Source organism: Leucoraja erinacea, chromosome 30 (genome assembly GCF_028641065.1).
Source record: "Leucoraja erinacea ecotype New England chromosome 30, Leri_hhj_1, whole genome shotgun sequence".
In the NCBI taxonomy this organism is placed as follows: Eukaryota; Metazoa; Chordata; class Chondrichthyes; order Rajiformes; family Rajidae; genus Leucoraja; species Leucoraja erinaceus.
Genome location: NC_073406.1, coordinates 1,681,804 through 1,701,378, shown reverse-complemented (window position 1 = coordinate 1,701,378; position 19,575 = coordinate 1,681,804). Strand labels below are relative to the sequence as shown.

Here is a 19,575-nt window from a genome sequence, read left to right as displayed (position 1 = left end):
CCAGTTTGATTCTATCACACTTTTAGAAGGCATCATATTATGTCTATTGTCACATCAGCTCTTCTCTGATCATTTTTGAACTATAAATTGGAGATTGGAGTCCACATTATACCCTGGAAACAGAATCTAGTAATTTAGAGGAATTCCGAATGACTTATTCCACTGCATATAAAATAATCATATAAGTAAGTCACAGTGTCTCATAAGGTCTAAACTACATTGGGTTGGTGGAGATGAATTCCTGATCCTGGTTGTGACCATTATCTAAGCATACGAGACATACCAAGATAATTGCCCGGGATAAAACCGAACATTTGGAGGTACAGTATTCTGTGCTCCTGAACAAATAATTCCATGAAAAGCTGAAAGTTGCTAGCTGCATGCATGTTTAAACTTAACCGTGCTATTGATAGAGTTTCCTTCCTTCAGCAGAATCTTCCTTCATGGTGACAAATGTTTAAAATGATGGGAGTCAGACTTGTTCAACATGCATGAGGATGAAGGATAATTTAGTGGGTGGGTACACTTCTCCAATCAGAGACCCCGATATCAAAACCTATTTTTCTATTTTATTTCATACTTTATTTCATACTGGCACCTTTCGCAAGACTTTCCACACTCGGCTTGTGTCAATTGTTCAGGCTTTGGCCAATGCAAAAGAAGAGTTGTGGATATCTAGTGCTCTTGCAACAAAGTTGTGATTAGAGGTCTGAGCAACTTTAGGCCGAGAAGAAAATCCCAACATCCTTCCAACTGCTTTCCAATGATCAGTGGTGGAATTGGCATCTTTGCAGATGTTCCATACAGACCATGGCCAGATATCGAAGTAGTTCTTCAAAACTGGACAGTTGTGAATGTTTATTGTCTAGTCTTGCCATTGAAAGCCTCCCATAGCTTCTTCACAAGAAAACAAAAGCCACAAACAATTTATATCGTGTAGGAAGGAACTGCAGATGCTGGCTTACACTGAAGATAGACACAAAAAGCTGGAGTAACTCAGCGGGACAGGCAGCATCTTTGACGTTTCGGGTACAGAGTCCCGACCCAAAACGTCACCCAAACCGACTCTCCAGAGGTGCTCCCTGTCCCACTGAGTTACTCCAGCATTTTGTGTTTATCTTCGGTGTAAACCAGCATCTGCAGTTCCTTCCTAAACAACAATTTACATTGATTCGGCACAATGTCCATTGTTTGAACAACACAGCTTGACTTTATTCCAAACTGACTATAAGTGAATGGCCAATAATAAAATGTGTCCAGGAATCTGTTGATGCCGAGCCCAGCAAGATCTCACGTAAATTCCCCTGTCCTCAACCCTGCTCCCCTAAACTACAATTTTTCAGTTGATACAAAAAGAAACAACTCATCTTCTGATTTTAATTTTGGTTAAAAAAAAAGTACAGGTGAGAAGTTCATTTCTTACAAGCCACTCCAAAGAACGCAGTTAATAGTTCAACAATGAAAGTTTTTTTTTCAGATTACTGTTCCAACAGCTGTTCCACATTGTTGCTTTGAGAGTTCAATAGTTTACATGGCAATTATTAAATGCTGAATTCTCCTTCAAAATGATTAGGTTACGTTCCAAGCACGAAGACGATACTGTGGTTATAGTAAACCCTCCAGCAAATTTGACAAACAACCAGGAGCTTCCAGCACAGTCTCCTGTGTGGATTTGTTCTGAAATAATTGAAGGATACTTGACTAAAAACACTTGGTTTGATTCAGACAGACTGGAAGGTAGATGTTAGCTGATCTTACTTGAGACAGTGTGGGAGGACTACAATTGGTACTGGTCTGCTTGGGAGTTTGACCACAAAGTATCAAGGCTCACACAGTGGTTAAGATTGGAATTTGTTTAAAGAAATATAGCCCTCTCTGGCGAGATTTAATCTCTGTAATCCTTTGTCTCATGGCAAGAGAGCAAATGTAGTGGTCATTGTGCACAATGATACTGTAAATACTAAAAGTGAGAGCAATCACATGTCAGAATTTCTAGCAAAATCCATCTGATAAAAAAAGATGATTCATGTCCAATAAGTAGTAACTGAATTATTCTCTCTCCAATAACCTTTTGTGCTCTTGTTGAAAGTGCTTCTGCTAACTTTTAAGAATGCCCGGCTTTAGCTAATTTACAGCACCTTTGAAGTGTCCTAAAACACAATGTACCAATGAATTAAAGTGTTTTCTCAGGATAAAATAGGAGTTTATTTTGCACTCAGCAACATTTCGCAAATAGTTATGAAATAAATGGAGCTATTAGTCCCAACATTGGTAAAAGTTCTGCCTACATTCTTGGCAGCAACGAAAATGATGCCTTTTCTCAGTATGACATAGAATTGTTAAACTAGATATGAAGCACCCCTTCTCCCACCCACCCACACATAGGGATAAACCCCAAAGTGCAGAGGGAATGCTCAGTCCAGTTAGCATTCATTTTTGGCACAAGTATCACAGAATTCAAATATGTGGCATTCAGACGTTTGTGGAGGCTATCATACTGAAGGAGACATTGGCGAGATCATTAATCTGCAGAGAACATCTGCTGGAAGTATAAAATAATGGAAAAATGTGGACTTATAAATTAGGAACACGTGTAATCCATTTGGCCCCTCAAACCTGCACAGTGTTCCAATTCAACAGAACATAGCTGATCTGAATGCAAGTACAACTGCACTGTTTCAGTCTATCCATGAGAACCCTTATTTGTCAAAAGCCATCTACCTTTGCCTTAGAACTACTTAATGATTCTGCCTCCATTATCATTTCAGGAAGAATGTTCTGAAAACTCTCAGCCCTGAGAGAAAAAAAAAAATCTGTTCTAAATGTGTGACCTGTCAATTTTAAACAATTTTAAACTTAGCTCTAGTTTCTCCCACAACAGGAAACATCCTTGCTACTGACAAGATTCCTTAGGACCTTTTACATTTCAATCAAGTCCCCTCTCACGTTTCCAAAACAGTGGATACATGCCATGCCTGTTCATCCTTTCCTCATGTCCATTCCAACTGTTAGACTAGGGAATCTTCTGATTGTTTCTAACCAGGCAACATTCTTCTTTAAAATAAAATCAATAACACATGATTCCAGACGTGGGCTCATTAATGCATTATACATTTGAAGTATAACCACAATACTTAATTCAATACTCAGGCAAAAAAAAAATCAACAGCACTCTCTCTGCGACTCCCCTCCCCCCCGCTCGCTCACAAATTGGACAGTTAGACAAAGATTCATCTGCACCTCCTCAACCTTGTCTACAACATTCAGTGCTCTTGCTGAGGCCTCCTGTACTTTGGCAAGACCAAGTGTCAACTCGGTGATGGTTTTGCAGGACACCTCTGCTCTGCATGCAATGGCCATCCTGACCTCCCGGTTGCATGCCATTGCAACTCCCCTTTCCACTCCAAACACCAACCTGTTAATCCTTCGTCTTCTGCACCATGAGGGGTGTCACTTTATATTCTGCTTGGGTAGTCTATACCCCAATGAGCAATGAACTATCCAATTTCAGGTAACCTGTACTCATATGGTCATAGGTGATAGTAGTAGAATTAGGCTATTTGGCCTCTGACAACTTCCACCGGTGTTCTATGGGTTCTGAAGTGGTTTATAATGCAATAAGGGAATAGGAGTAGAATTAGGCCTTTCAGCCCATCTAGTCTACTCCGCCATTCAATCATGGCTGATCTATCTCTCCCTTCCTAATCCCATTCTCCTGCCTTCTCCCCACAACCTCCGACACCTGTCAAGAGTCTATCTACCTTTGCTTTAAAAGTATTCACTGACGGCCTCCACAGCTTTCTGTGGCAAATAATCCAACAGATTCACCACCCACTGCCTACTCCCAGTGATCTCTTCTCTTTTCTTCTGATTCCCCCCCTCCACCACCATTCCATCACTCAGTTTCATTTCACTGAACATATCTTCTGGTCCTCATAGCCCCTTCTCCCACTGATTCCATCTGTCTCTTATCCCTTCCCTGTCTGCTTCCACTTATCTCTTTTCTTTCTCCCCTCTTTCCCCCTCCCCTCCTTACCTGGTTGCACCTATTGCCCACCTGCCCCTCCCTCCCTATCATCTTTTTCTGCCGGTTATCTCCCAACTACATTCTCAGTCTGATGCAGGGACTCTCGACCTGGAACACTGACTATCATTTTGCTTACAAAGATGCTGCTCGACCTACTGCGTTCCCAGAGCAGTTTGTATTGTGTTTGACATTGTTATCTGTCCTGATTACTTGTAATGTGTTTAAGAAGGAACTGCAGATGCTGGAAAATCGAAGGTACACAAAAATGCTGGAGAAACTCAGCGGGCGCAGCAGCATCTATGGAGAGAAGGAAATAGGCAATGTTTCTGGCCGAAACCCCAAGGGTTTCGGCTCGAAACGTTGCCTATTTCCTTCGCTCCATAGATGCTGCTGCACCCGCTGAGTTTCTCCAGCTGATTACTTGTAATATCTGCTTACAATGCAAATCATGCACAAGTACACCCAGATCTCACTGCATCTCAGCTTGTGCAATCTCTCACCATTCAGATAATATACTACTTTATCACCTTGTGTGTCAAAATGGACACTTTTAAATCCTTATTCATTATACCCACATTTTCAGATCTTTGCCCATAAATCTGCCTAGATCTTTTGGCAGCATTCTCATGTCCTCTTCACAACTTACTTCTATGCCATCTTTGTGTCATAAGCAAATTTAGAAAACATATGTTTGCTGCCTTCATCTAATTTAGTTTTTCATAAACTGTAATATGTCGTGGTCCCAGCACTGATCATCTTTTGCACATCACTTGTTACATTTTGCCAATCACAAACATATTCATTTATGCCTATTCACTCTTTCCTATCACCTAGCCAATTCTTAATCCATGCTAATTTGTTATTCACTCCAATAGGAGCTTTTGTTGTCTGTAAAAGTCGCAAAAATAGCATACACACCAGATAATTCACATCACTCCATTTTGCTGTAAAGAACTGATGGCGAGACAATAAACTTGTCACCCATCAATATTTTGTTATGTGAAATATACGGAGCATATTTTTGAATGTCTATAATGTCAGAAATATTTCAAAATTAAATGCATTAGGGTTAGAGCCACACCCTAGAGCCTGGCCTAGCCAGTTACACACTTAATGCATGCCTAAGGCAAAGGACATTCATAAAGTCACAACACAATTAAGCATGAAAACAGAAGAGCCTGCTGGAATCTGGAGCAATAAACAATCTGCGGTAGGATATGTGAAGAAAGGAACAGTAGATGCTTGCTTACACCAACGATAGATCCAAAAAGCTGGAGTAACTCAGCAGGACATGCAGCATCTCTGGATAGAAGAAATGGGTGATGTTTTTTGTCTGAAGATGTGCCTCGACTTGAAACGTCACCCATTCCTTCTCTCCAGAGATGCCCGCTGAGTTACTCCAGCATTTTGTGTCTATAATCTGGTTTGGAATCTTCATCTGGATTGAAAAAGTAGAGGGCAACTTTCTAGCAGCACTTGCCTTGTCTTTTTATACTTGTTAAGGGCCTGTCCCACTATACAAGTTTACCCAAGAGCTCTCCCGAGTTTAAAAAAAAATCAACCTCGTGGTAAGTACGTAGAATGTACGCAGCGGGTACTTCGGAGCTTGGTACATCCATTAGCGACTCGTAACGCTACTGAAACACTCGAGAAACGCGGTAAGCTCGTGAAGTTTTTTCAAAGTCGAAAAATGTCCACGAGAGCCCCGAGTACCTCCGAGCGGCTATTACCGTAATTCTCCGAGTCGAATCAGGGGAAACTCTTGAATTACCTCGTACAGTGGGACAGGCCCTTTATCACCCCTCTACTCTCAGTCCAGATGAAGGGTCCCATCCTTAAACGTCGACTGATCATTTTATCCACAAATGTTGCTCAACTTGCTGAGTTCCTCCAGAAGATTGTTACTAAAGATAAAGAAAGCTTTAAAGTTTTATTATTTATTCCTGTAAAAGATCCTAACAGCGACCAAGAATAGCATCCAATAAATTCTTAAATAGATTTTTACAGATTTTATCCACCAATTCAAATGTGATCCATATACGGTGGCCAACTCCAGAATCCAACAATATGGGCAGGTTATGGGTGAATATGAATTTATTTGTTGGGTATTTACTATTTATTTTAGTGTTTAACTTTATCATTTCTACCTTTTTTCTAAAACTGCAAATAATAACTTGTTTCTGTTAATGCTGTTCAGTGTTTTTTTTCCTTTACATTTTAAACAGATGTCTCCGAAGAAGAAATGCAAAATTGTCAATCCAAATGCCCAGCAAAAGAGACTGATTTAGACAGCATTCGCAGAGATTATCCAAATTTGGCCTACTCCAACTTTGGCAGAAAGGCATGGCATGCATGGTTTGAAGAGCAAAAACTTGTAGTTTACAACAGGCACGGAACTCGCTATCAAAACATGGAGGGGACCGGGGGACACAGTTTTTTGGCGGCCGCGCGCACATGCGCACACTCACACACACGTGCGTGAGGCTTCGGAGGCTCAATCCAGCGCTAAATGCAGCTCAACTCTGCCTGCCTCGCCGGGTTAACCTACAAGCCCTGACTGAGGGGATACCAGCGCTGCTTCTGCGCGCTGGCCATATTTCCCGCAAGCCCAGGCAGGGTTGAAGATTAACCTGGCGAGGCAGGCAGAGTTGAGCTGGGTTTAGCGCTGCTTCTCTGCGCTGGCTGTGGGCCTGGGGGTACAGCTCCCGTCTGACTCCCGACCTCTCTGGCCACCTGTGGACGGGGGGGGGGGGCACTCGGGACGGGCCGGGGATGGTCTAGGGGGGGAGGCAGGGACAGCGCCGGAGACCCGGCCGGGATCGATCCTGGCTGCGGATGAGGCGCAGGTCTGCCGCATCTCCCTCCTCCAATCACCGTACTCTATCATCAGTCCCACCCCCCCTCCTCTCTCCTCCAATCATCGCGCTGAATTATCATGTCCCGCCCCCATTGCCTGCTGACCGACGTCTCTCTCGTCCAATCGGCGCCTTCGATCAGCAGTCCCACCTCCATTGTCTCGCGGAAAGCGGAGATTTTAAAATCCGGATGACAAGAACTTGGGGGGGGGGGGGGGGGGGCAATGTCCCCCACCCTCTCCAAACGTGGGCGTGTCCCCTCTGCCCCCCCCCCCCCCGGGTTTTCCGCCCCTGGTTTACAATGCCAAAATTGAAAAGTTGAGGAAAAACAAGGTGTACAGAGTTGCTTATTGGTTACAATCTGAGCGGTATGATGATGCTACTGATTATGAGATGCCAATGTACCAGCTAGCAACTGATCCTCTCCATAAAGACTTGGTCTACTGCTAGAAATTGTAATTTATTTACCCATCTGTTACGGACTAACAGCATATAATACAATAATATGAAAGTTCTGATCTTGAGAATATCACATTTTTAAATTTTCAAGGCAGTCTGGGTGTTTATTACTATTTCCGTCACGGTCAATTTTGTAATTAGCTACAATTAGGTAATTAACTAATTATATGCTTTAATTTCAGGTCATCCAAGTAAGATGTTTCATATTTGTTTCAGAATGCTTTAATCTACAATAACTTAAAATGTCATCCAGTTCTCTTAATTTTTAAGCAGGTTATGGGCTTTTGACTGTCCTCGATCACAGCTTTTGTGTTACGTCAATGGAAAAGCAATAGGGAACAAGATGCTAATTTCAGAGTATGATAATTGCCATAACTTTTTTAATACTGAAGATATGAAAGTGAATTAGGTATCAAATTAAACTTCTTTTTATGCTTTATCTGATGGGATAAATTGCAGACTTGAGTTTTAAAATCTCAAAATGTGGTTACATTGCTACACCATGCAACACAAGCAGCAGGCCACACTAATCCCTTCACGCCTCCATTATTTGATGAGATTGTGGCTCATCTTTTATCTTAATGTCCCCTTTGGCTCCAACTCATTATGACTTGACTCCTCACGGGGCTGGAACGGCGCTCCCGTGAGGGCGGCCTGGCTCGAGGGTGGAACGGCACTCATGTGAGGGCGGCCTGGCGCGGGGGTAACGGCGCTCCCGTGAGGGCGGCCCAGCTCGAGGGTAACGGCGCTCCCGTGAGGGCGGCCTGGCGCGGGGCTGAGACGCTCCCGTGAGGGCGGCCTGGCTCGAGGGTAACGGCGCTCCCGTGAGGGCGGCCTGGCTCGAGCATGGAACGGCGCTCACGTGAGGGCGACCCGGCTCGGGGCTGGAACGGTGCTCCGGTGGCTGAGACGGCGTTCTGGCGGCAGCGGCCTGAGTCCGGGTTCAGCTGCGGGCCAGTGGACGACATCGTCAACAGCTGCATCCGCTGGTCTGGAGGGCGGCAGTTTCGACCACCATCAATCGTCTACTTATTAGTCACTTGTACAATTTGCGTTCACATGACGTCTTATCAAGCTTTTGGAAGGCAAAGTACAACAGCTGACGAGACTAACTATCATCTCGCGAGGTTGCCACTAGTTAAAAAGTCATTGAAGGCTTTGGTTAATTTAGGATTTTCACCCTTAATGATGATGAATGAGTTAATTAGGCTATAGTATGGATGTCCCTCAAAGGTATTCTTCATCATCTGTTCTGTTATTTCAAATGACATGTTAAAAAGATTCACAGGAACAACATGGGCTTATCTATTTCCAATGTCATTTTAATTCTAAGTTGTTCACTGCCTGCCTGATTCACTTTCTGACACGGATCACCAGGGCACTGCGCTATCCAGCTGTGGGAATTGATATGCTGCGATGCTTGCAGGATGGAAATAGGGAGAAAGAATGAACACATTTTGTAGATGAAATCACAAGTATTTCTCAGGTGGGTGAGATCGGGCATGGGTTGACAAAACAGTCAATTGGAGAACACAAAGGGTCATCTTTATAATCTCTTCCTGATGATAACAATTGCGTGTAACCACAGGGAGATTGTCACGTGTAACTAGTTTAAATACAAAATGACACAGACAAAATGTTGCATAAAAATGAAAGGGTAACAATACTGAACCATGTACGACTAGTACAAAGCCCCACAGCAGGATTTGTGTACAGTGTACATGCTGCAACATTCATCATAAAAAATGACTGCTTTAATAACTCCACTTAAATGCCTAAATGATGATGGAAGTCTGCGTCCTGTGGCTTTGGCATATACAGCACTATTATATTGGTATCAGTGGGGAGGTTTATGGCACGGTATCTAAACATTGCCATGATGCAGCTTCTGGCATTCTTAAGACCCTGTTAGGTTTGCTAAACTGTAAAAGATCAGGTTAAAAAGGTCAGAGTATTTCTGCCCTTCCACTTTGGGTGACCCCAGCAGTATCTGTCCTCTTGAGCAGTGGGCTGGTGAGACGTTACTGCACAGTATTCCTTGTCACTGCAGTCAATCTGAGGTCTGGTTGAGTTTCCCCAGCACCACAAGTCAAATCTTCACCCCATCATTTGAATTTAGTGCTATCCAGCAGTCCATCCCCTAGTTAGACAAAAAAACTGGAGCAACTCAGCAGGACAGGCAACATCTCTGGAGAGAAGGAATGGTATCCATTTTGTGTCTATAAACCAGCATCTGCAGTTCCTTCCTACACACTCCATCCCCTATGCAGCACGACACATGCATCTTGCCACAGACCACAATACATATAGTTCATACTAAGTTGCCTGGGAAACCTTAAAGCGACCCCAATCTGCAAAAATTCACACAAGACTAGAGGAGATTGGTATCTTCCCATGACTCTGTTTTTTTCTGCATGTTTCTTATCCAAGTAGTATAACTATTTATATACAGGGATCTGTGATTTATTGTTGCATTTTTGACCTCTACTTCAGGGTCCAAAGAGAAGTTCCAGTCATACAATGCAAAACTGGTCTGCTGAAGTTGGTAGCAGGCTGGGACTCTATTCCTTGTAGTGCAGGAGGATGAGGGGTGATCTTATAGAGGTGCACAAAATCATGAGAGGAATAGATCGAGTTGAAACACACTGAGTTTCTTCCCCACAGTAGGGGAAACCGTGAACCAGAGGTTATAGATTCAAGGCGAGGGGGAAAAGATTTAATAGGAACCTGCAGGGTAACTTTTTCACACAAAGGGTGGTGGGTGTATGGAACGAGCTGCCGGGGAGGTAGTTGAGGCAGGTATTATCGCAACGTTTAAGAAACATTTAGACAAGTACATGGCTAGGACAGGTTTAGAAGGAAATGAGCCAAACACAGGCAGGTGGGACTTGTGTGGATGGGACATGTTGGTCGATGTGGGACAAGTTAGGCTGAAGAGACTGTTTCCACACTGTATGACTCTAACATAAACAATTAGAAAGTTATCAGGTGCCTTGAACGACAATGTGTAGGAAGGAACTGCAGATGCTGGTTTAAACCAAAGATAGACACAAAAAGCTGGAGTAACTCAGTGGGACAGGCAGCATCTCAACCAAAATTATTACTTTAGCCAATTAGGCATGCGTTTCCAAATCACTAGCCTTCCAAGTGCAATGTTCACCAATTGAATAAAATTATTTGCAATGCTGATGAGGGTCATTGAAAAGAAAGATTGGAGGCATTACTTACCTGTGGAATTGCAACAATATTTATTCATATAACCGGATGTAATCAGTTCTTATTTAGTCCACAATTAGCAGCATCCAAAACAAGGTAACACTTAATGCCTGCTACACACATATCATGGAAGTATTTTCAGCCCTAATCATATTGGTACTGCATCCAAAGGGAAAGAGGAGAGGTCACTTTACAGATACCATCCATGAATGAGTTTGTACCTTCCAACCCTTGTACTATACACAGAAGGCATGCTCAGTGCATATAAAGCTGCTGAGCATTCTGATCTCGTGCTTTGCTCCACTTAGAGACGGACCAACCTGCCTTCCTCGAGTTGGTGACACAAGGCGCTTAGATAACAGCTGGCTTGTTAACCATCACTCAATGTGAGGGACAGTGCCTCAACAATGCCTTCTTGTTATTCCAGTGTTATCAATCATCTGTCAGCATTTTGCAGCAACTATCTGAAGTACTCTAACTTGTTTTCGCCTCGTGAACTCTCTCCAAGTCACACACAAACATGTTGCATAACTACTAGACATGCCAGTTGGTCAGGACCACCTGACTTTAGGATTACAGATAAATCCTCGCATTACACCCATGTCCAGTGATTGAACAGCTTACTACACAATTCCCATTGCATTTGAGTGCCACAGCAGACTGATTATGCTCAATAACTAACTATAATAGCTTAGCTGAGACTTTGCTGCCTTTTGTATCTAAACCAGATATTCATACGGGATAGGAGCAGAATTAGACCATTTGGCCCATCAAGTCTACTCCGCCATTCAATCATGGCTGATCTATCTCTCTTTCCGTGGCTTGTGCTGAACAATTACTGCTTAATATCAAGAACCGTTGGCGTTGGGTGTGAAAATAATTATTCAGGTCATATATGGGGTGTTTCTGCTGACAACGGATAACACATTGCTTAGAATTTGTTAATCTAGGCCAAAATGTGGAATTTTAATCACCATGTCTCAATATTCAAAGAAAATATGCATGTTAAAATATTTATTTTTCAAACACAAGAGTTTAACTGACTCATTTCTAAAATCTTTCTATATAAAAAAAGGTCAAGGAGGCATCATAATGTGGCAATCAGCAGACAAGTGGTGCTAATTCTCCTTTAGTTTAAATACAACACAAATATATTTACTTTGGGCTTTAGCTCTTCGTGGCAAATGCCAATCGTGTCTAGTAATATACTTGATTGGTATTTATTAGAATGCTATTTTACAGTCCTAAGGAAGGAAGAACCATGCTGTCCTGGTGGTAATTTGATACCATCCAGCATGCAAAAGGAATTAAGACAACATAAACATTAAAGTGGCTTTGAAATGGTGTTTTATTGGGACTATAAGGACTTTTCACTTGCAACATCAGTGCCAACTCAAAATTTTAGTTGCTGTTTTCACTAGGACCAGCAGTTGGGTTCATTCAGTGAAAACAATGACAGATGCATAATACAGCAAGTGAGAACCCCACAGGGTCCTCTGGAGGGAAACAGCTGTGCTGTGCTTCCAGTTTGTTGCTGCCCTCCCACCACAAATTAACAGCATAAAACCCCCAACCTATTGCTCCTTTGAATTGGGACATTGTTGCCGGTGGCTCACCCAGTTTTACCCTTCAGTATCCAGGCCAAGAGAAAACTTAAAAGATATATATTTTTAAAGCTTTCAACGACTTTAACAATTTTATTTAACAATTATCCAACACCCATGTGATCACAAAAATAGTGGCAAATGTGTGCAAATAATGGTGGACCACTTTCTTACCAGTTAAGCAAAAGCTAACCGCTCCGCTCATCTACATAGGACACATTTCCACCAGGAAACACTATTACGTGCAATCCTGACTTTGAAATAACTGTAAATGTAAAATTGGAGTTTGTATATCTCAGTGCCGTTCGAAGCTGTGGTATTAAGCTTGCAACACTAATTGGACAGTTCACAGTGTCACCTGGAGCACTTTTCTGTCAGGCAGAAAGGATCTGTGGACATTTGGCAGTGCAGGGATTTGTCTCTTTTGTATGGTGACAAATAACAAATGGTCCTGTTGCTGTTTTTTCCCTGAGCATGATTGAACAAACGTGTGGTGATTTACAGGGTCCCGAGGACTGTGTTATTCTTGCTGTCACATTCTCTGAGCTTTGGTCCTTAATCAGCTGCCCGTCGTGTCATTAGCTCGGGGCAGTAATGCATTCTGACAATGGCACATTGGCGATTTAACCCAGGAGCAAACCCCCCTAGCGGGCTGTCTGTGTGGATGTCTGATTAGCTAGATAGTCCAGGCTCTCTCCACAGATGCCTGATTAGGTTGGTAGCTCCTTCAAGCAACCCGTGTGGATTTGTCCCCGCAGATGAGAATATAAATTGGTTTGTGTTACTGGCCTGAGTGACTGATCCCTGTAGGGGTCCCCAAACCGGTTCATACACAGGACAGTCAAAAGTCCACACTGTGAACTTGGAATGACCCCAAATGCTGCCTTCCTTCGCAGGTTCAACCAGAGGACAGCCACAGTTTGTTACATAGATGTGATGCTTTCTGCCTGGGTAACAACAAGCAGATCAAACAAACCAGCCATTTCACTCTGACAGTAGCACACAATCAGCGAGAGAATGCGAATACAACGTCCCCACTGCAGTCAATCAACGACAAGCACCTATTTAAATATGGGGACAATGGAGTGAACTTTATCACTGAAATAAACATGCAAAACACAGCTCACAGCAACAATATGCAAAGCACATCGCAGTCACTCTCAGCTTCCTCACAATAACATCTTCTTGTTTTTATATTTGACATAATGGAAGATGAATTTTGTGACTTTGTATTCTTTATGTAGTCTTATAAAATATGTCTTGTCAACATGTGGCACAGCGGTAGAGTTGCTGCCTCACAGCGCCAGAGACCCGGGTTCGATCCTGACTAAGGGCGCTGTCTGTACGGAGTTTGTACGTTCTCCCCGTGACCTGCATGGATTTTCTCCGAGGTCTTTGGTTTCCTCCCACACTCCAAAGACGTCCTGGTTTGTAGGTTCAGTGGCTTGGTAAATGTAACAAAAATTGTCCCTAGTGGGTATAGGATAGTGTTAATGTGCGGGGATCGCTTGTGGGCGTGGACACGGTGGGCTGAAAGGGCCTGTTTGCGCGCTGTATCTCTAAACTAAACTAAAGTATTATTTGCACAAGAAGTTGCTTCCTAGCTCGTCCTGTGTTTGGAGAATTGTGTACAGTTCCTATAATGGAACATTGTTCCATTATGGGAATGATGTGGAGGTTATGGAGAAGGGGCAGGTGAAGTTTATCGGAATGCCGCCTGGAATAGAGGGTATTACCTCGAAGGAGAGGTTGGAGAGACTTCTTCTCTGAAACGCCGGAGGTTGAAGGGAGACCAAATCGAAGTATATAAAATTATGAGAAGCATAGATAGAGTGGTCAGTCGGTGCCTTTTTCTCAGGGTGGAAATGTCAAAGACTTGAGGGCATAGTTTTAAGGTCAGAGAGGGAAAGTTTAAAGTAGATGTGTGGGGCAACTTTCTTTTACACAGAGAATGGTGGATGCCCAGAATGTTCTGCCAAGGATGGTGGTGGAAGCAAATACAATAGTGGGACTTCAGATGCTTTTAGTTAGGCACATGAATATGCAACGATATGGATCACTGAGCTGGCAGAGGAGATTAGTTCAACTTGGCATCACGTTGGCCATAGACATTATGTTCCTCTGCTATGCTGTACTGCTGCACCTCCTTCACAACTGGCCTGAATATTGAGGGATTGTCACTGGATCCCACAACTAACGCCACGTGTCAGATTACTGGATCATCACAGGTTTATATCTGTTCTCTACGCACATAAACATGGATTATTTTGAACTACAGTACATTCAGAGTTGGTGGTAACCCAGCATCGGACAGATTAAATCTCATTTGTGCCATTTTAGATGGAACATTTGCCATGTGTTAATATTCTTGTTTGCTAACCCTTAGTTTTGGCCCGATATCTATCATTTGTACTGTCTGGTTCTCAGTCATTTCTGTACCAGGTCACTTGGAACCAGGTTTACCCTACTCCAGGCAATATCCTGTTGAATCTCATAGAACCATTGCTCTGTACAACTCAGAAGTGGGCCCGACAGCACAACCTGCCCATTCCAACTGTGATCCCATTCACATGAATCCCATTTTGGTTGCATTAAGCCCATATCCTTCTATTTTCCTGCTGAATTACCTGTCCAAATGCCTTTTAAATGCTGTAATTCTATCGGTCTCTATCATCTCTCTCTGACAGCTTGTACCACATAACCACCACCCTCTGTGTGTGAAAAACTTACTTGCCCCTCAGATCACCTTTACATTTATCCCCTCTCACTTAATCCTCTGACCTTTGGCTTTAGATTCCCCTCCCTAGCAAGAAGGATGGTGGCCATCCGTCCTATCCATGTCCCTCACAATGCTTGTTTTCTCTCATGGATCTATCTATAAGCCCTTTTAGTACCAGATAACAAGCAGCAGGATATTATTAGTGCCACACATTATAATTCACATTGTAAAGCAATGCAATAAAAGTTTGCCAGCAAAAGTAAAGCATGAGAAAGTCATCCTTGTTTAACAAGAGGAAAAACACCAATGTGAAGGAAGGAAGGATGGAACTGCAGATGCTGGTTTAAATTGAAGATAGACACAAAATGCTGGAGGAACTCAGCAGGACAGGCAGCATCTCTGGAGACTGAGAATAGGTTGAAGAATAGGATTGGACTGAAGGAGGGTCTTGACCCGAAACATCACCCATTCCTTCTCTCCAGAGATGTTGCTGCCAGTCCCGCTGAGTTACTCCAGCATTTTGTGTCTCACACTAACGTGAAGGTGCAAATGCTCTCCAGTCAACAGAACTCTTTCAAAAATCACATAGCAATTTTTCCGATCCAATAGCCAGTTGGTTCTGAACAATAAACTGTCACAACAGCTTTGGGGAACTTTACTTCGCTGCTACAAAATCTACAGGACAACATTAATAGAATCAGATAAAAGTGCTTCAAGAAAATTGCCCTGCTGTTGATTAAATATTTGCTGCGGGATATCTGAATATTATCACGATATCTTTATGTATAATTTCTTAACCACACTGAATTGGCGAAGTTACAAAATTTTGGAAAATAATTTGCAAAAATAAGGGATAGGTTTCCAACTGACCTCTCAATGCACTGTGGTACATACTGGGTCCTGTAAATTATTTGGGATGCAATCTTAAACCATTTAAAATGGAACATCTGCAGATCCCTGCATAAAACTAGGCAGCTGCCTTTTCATCACTTTAGATGAAATGAGGCAACTCTACTCAAACACTTTTTCATGATTGAAAGCTAATCCTGTGTTAGACGAGTTGCACAATAACATGAAAAATCGGGAGAAATGTAAACACAGCTTGGACATTTTAAGTAAGCATATTCTGTATGCCTGCATAGAAACGTGTCAAAATTACATTATTCTCCTTAATAGAGTTACTAACTAATTTACAAACAATTTATAACTCACAATATCACAAGGAAGATAAGATTCACTGAAGCTGTCAAAATTACCAGTTTATTACATGGGCCAGGCTGGGGTGCTGCTAAAATTATATTTTTGTGAACAAAAATGGAAGAAATATATCTTTTTTTAATAGATTCCTCCCGTTTATTCAAATTCATGTGAACTGCAACAAGACAAATATTAAGTTAGTTTATTTCTAGTGACTATATTTAGGATCAAAGTACTATTTAAAATGAAGAGATAGGCAGTGCAACAAAAGGGCAAGTGCAGAGCCAGCTGATGTGAACTTTCTTTCAACCTCAACTGCTTGCCAAGATAAATATGTTGAACTGCTCTCCACGGGTTACACTTAAACGGGAAGAGTTCACCTAGTGGAGCTCTGTGACAAAATGGAAAAGCAATTATACTTTATTTGAATGAGAACTGCACATCAGCTCAAACTGTTAGAAAACCACCGCCCTCTCTCTCCTTCACAAGATAAATGGCAACTACAGATAATGTTTACCCTCTTTGGATTCAAGACAATGTACAATTAGAAAAGCAGTTGCCTTTAATAACCTTTACAAATGGGAAAAAAAAGGGACACATTATTATACCTGACCTCCAGCACATCCTCTGGCAGCACATTCTCTCTACGCATCGCCCTGCGTGCAAAAAAACTGCCCCCCTCGGGTCGCTTAAATCATTCTCCTCTCACCTTAAACCAAAGCACTCTAGTTTTAGCCTCCCCAAGCCTGTGCAAAAAGACTGTGGCTGCTAACTTTATCTGTATTCTTCATTATTTTATATACCTCTCTGTGTGGTCACCCGCAGCCTCTGCGCTCCTGGGAATAATGACCCAGCCTACCCACATCTCCGAACTCAAACCCCCCAAACCCAGTAACATGTCAGTAAATCTCTTTTGCAGCCTTTCCAGTTTACTGGCATTTTGATTTTCAGCAAGGCGACCAGAACTGCGTGCAGTACTGCAAATGTGACCCGACCAATGTCTTGTACAGCTGCAACATTGCATCCCAACGCCGGCGGTGAAGGCAAGCGGGCCAAACGCCTTCTCCATCACCCAGTCCACCTGTGTCACCACCTTCAACAACCATGTACAGGATTCCCAGGTCTCTCTGTTCCACAATACAGGCCAGGGCCATACCATTTACCATGCCGGTCCTGCCCAGGTTTTTCCTACCTACAAAAATGCCGTACCTTGCATTTTCTCAACTGGCATGCACAAAAACTTTTCACTGTACCTCTGTACACATGACAATAAATTAAACTGAACTGAAACTCTATTTGTCATTAGGCCCATGGTCTCATTGATCTAGATCCTGATGTAAGTGTAGATTACCTTCTTTACAGTCCACTGTTATAGTCACCTGCACCTTGCTACACATGTCACCGACATTCACATCCAAACTTTGAATAAATAACGAACAGTGGACCCAGCACCCATCCCTGGGGCCCACCACTTGTTACAAGCCTCCTGTCTGAAAAACAACTCTCTATCACCACCCTCTGCTTCTAAACAATTTTGTATTCAATTGTTTAAGAAGGAACTGCAGATGCAGGAAAATCGAAGGTAGACAAAGTACGTTTTTCACACACAGAGGGTGGTGGTTATGTGGTACAAGCTGGCAGAGCGAAATGATAGAGACAGATAGAATTACAGCATTTAAAAGGCATTTGGACAGGTATTTCAGCAGGAAAATAGAAGGAAGGCAAAAGTGCTGGAGAAACTCAGCGGGTGCAGCAGCATCTATGGAGCGAAGGAAATAGGCAACGTTTTGGGTCTAGTTGAGCTTCCTGGCAGTATATTTCATTCAAAGTTATTCATTAATGATCTCCAATCACTTTCATCACTACCACTGAGCTGGATTGCATAACCTCAGTTCACAAGGAAACCAATATTGCTGAGGTTGTCATCATAAAGTATTAGACACTCCATGTCAACCTAGAAAATTCTCTGATGTGATCAATCTGGGTTTCTACGCTCACTCTGATTAGAAGGGCAACATGTATTCTAATTATTAACAAATAACTTGCATTTATATAGAGACTTATATATAACTTGAGAATATTCCACAGCTTCCAAGTTGATAAACTACTTTTCAAGTACAATCCCAAATAAAATGCCGAGAAAAGACACTAGCTATTTATCATGCTCAGTATTGGATTAGATTACAAAGGCCTGGTGAAAATAGTTTTTCCGTGTGGTTTTCAACTTGACGTATGTGCCATTCCATCCTTGTGAAATCCCACTGGAATTTCCCACTTTAATGTCTTCAAGATGAGAGATTTAACAACATAGCATAGGCTAAACTAGGCTTGAACTGAAAACACTGATCATATAACTAAAATTTACCATCTTCAAAGAGGAATTTCCCGACCAGTGGATGAAAATAAATCTAACAGCTGCATCATGACATTGTTCATCAAATGTACCTTAGCAGCTGAGTTGGAGACTCCGTGCGTGACATTTCGTATTAAGCCTCCAACGTTTCCATACTTGATCAGCCCTGAAACGCCCTCCGACACATCATTCAAAAGTCCCATTGGATTGCCCAGAAAATCCACCGAGCCTAGTATTCGAGTCGCCTGGCTCATCAATTCCTGTCAACAAAAACACATTTTACCATAAGAAATAACCAATGTATTAATGTCAATTTTTAGTAAGATTTGGCATTAACCTTTGGGTTACCGTTGAGAAGATAGTTGCATGACTGGCTCAGCTACCTCAACCGGCAACCACTTTGACGTGGGACTGACAAAAATCAAAATTTCAAACATGTGGCTCAATGGTTTCATAACCAGGTTCAAACCTAACCTCTGTTGCTGCATCTTTGGAGTTTGCATGTCCTATCTGTGACCGAATGAGATTCCTCTAGGTTAGTGTGAAGAAGGGTCTCGACCCGAAACATCACCCATTCCTTCTCTCCAGTGATTTCCTTTGATTCTCCCCCCCAACATCTCAATAATCATACCAGTTAATGTAGCAGCATCATTTGAAATATGAAATGTAAGTTACCCACCACTGTTACATATCTGATAAAGCTGATAAACGCTGGCTTCAGACAAACCGCCCAATAATTTCCTTTGTCCGAAGCAACTGCAGATGCAGGTTTAAACCGTAGATAGACACAAAATGCTGGAGTAACTCAGCGGGACAGGCAGCATCTCTGGAGAGAAGGATTGGGTGACGTTTCAGGTCAAGTCTGAAGAAGGGTCTGGACCCGAAACGTCACCCATTCCTTCTCTCCAGAGTTGCTGCCTGTCCTGCTGTAACTTCCTTCCGTTGGCCTCTCTCCTCTAAACAGTCGAATTATAATTCACGATTTTCCAGTCTTCTAGACTCTAAAGATTCTTGAACGGTGACTACTAATGCCGACAACTCGACAGCTATCTCTATTAGAAGCCTGGGGTGTAATCCATCTGGTCCAGGTGACCAGATTTAACACTGATAGGTTTGAAGAAGGGTCCCAACCCAAAGCATCTCAT

General features: G+C 42.5%; 1 protein-coding gene across 1 annotated transcript in view; it reads right to left on the bottom strand.

Moving 5' to 3' along the window:
• Positions 1-19,575, bottom strand: part of vps13d (vacuolar protein sorting 13 homolog D) — a 178,709-nt gene that overhangs the window by 45,156 nt on the left and 113,978 nt on the right. Inside the window, 1 exon segment of the mRNA XM_055658999.1 lies at positions 18,523-18,690. Within this exon segment, the coding sequence (XP_055514974.1) occupies positions 18,523-18,690 (168 nt within the window).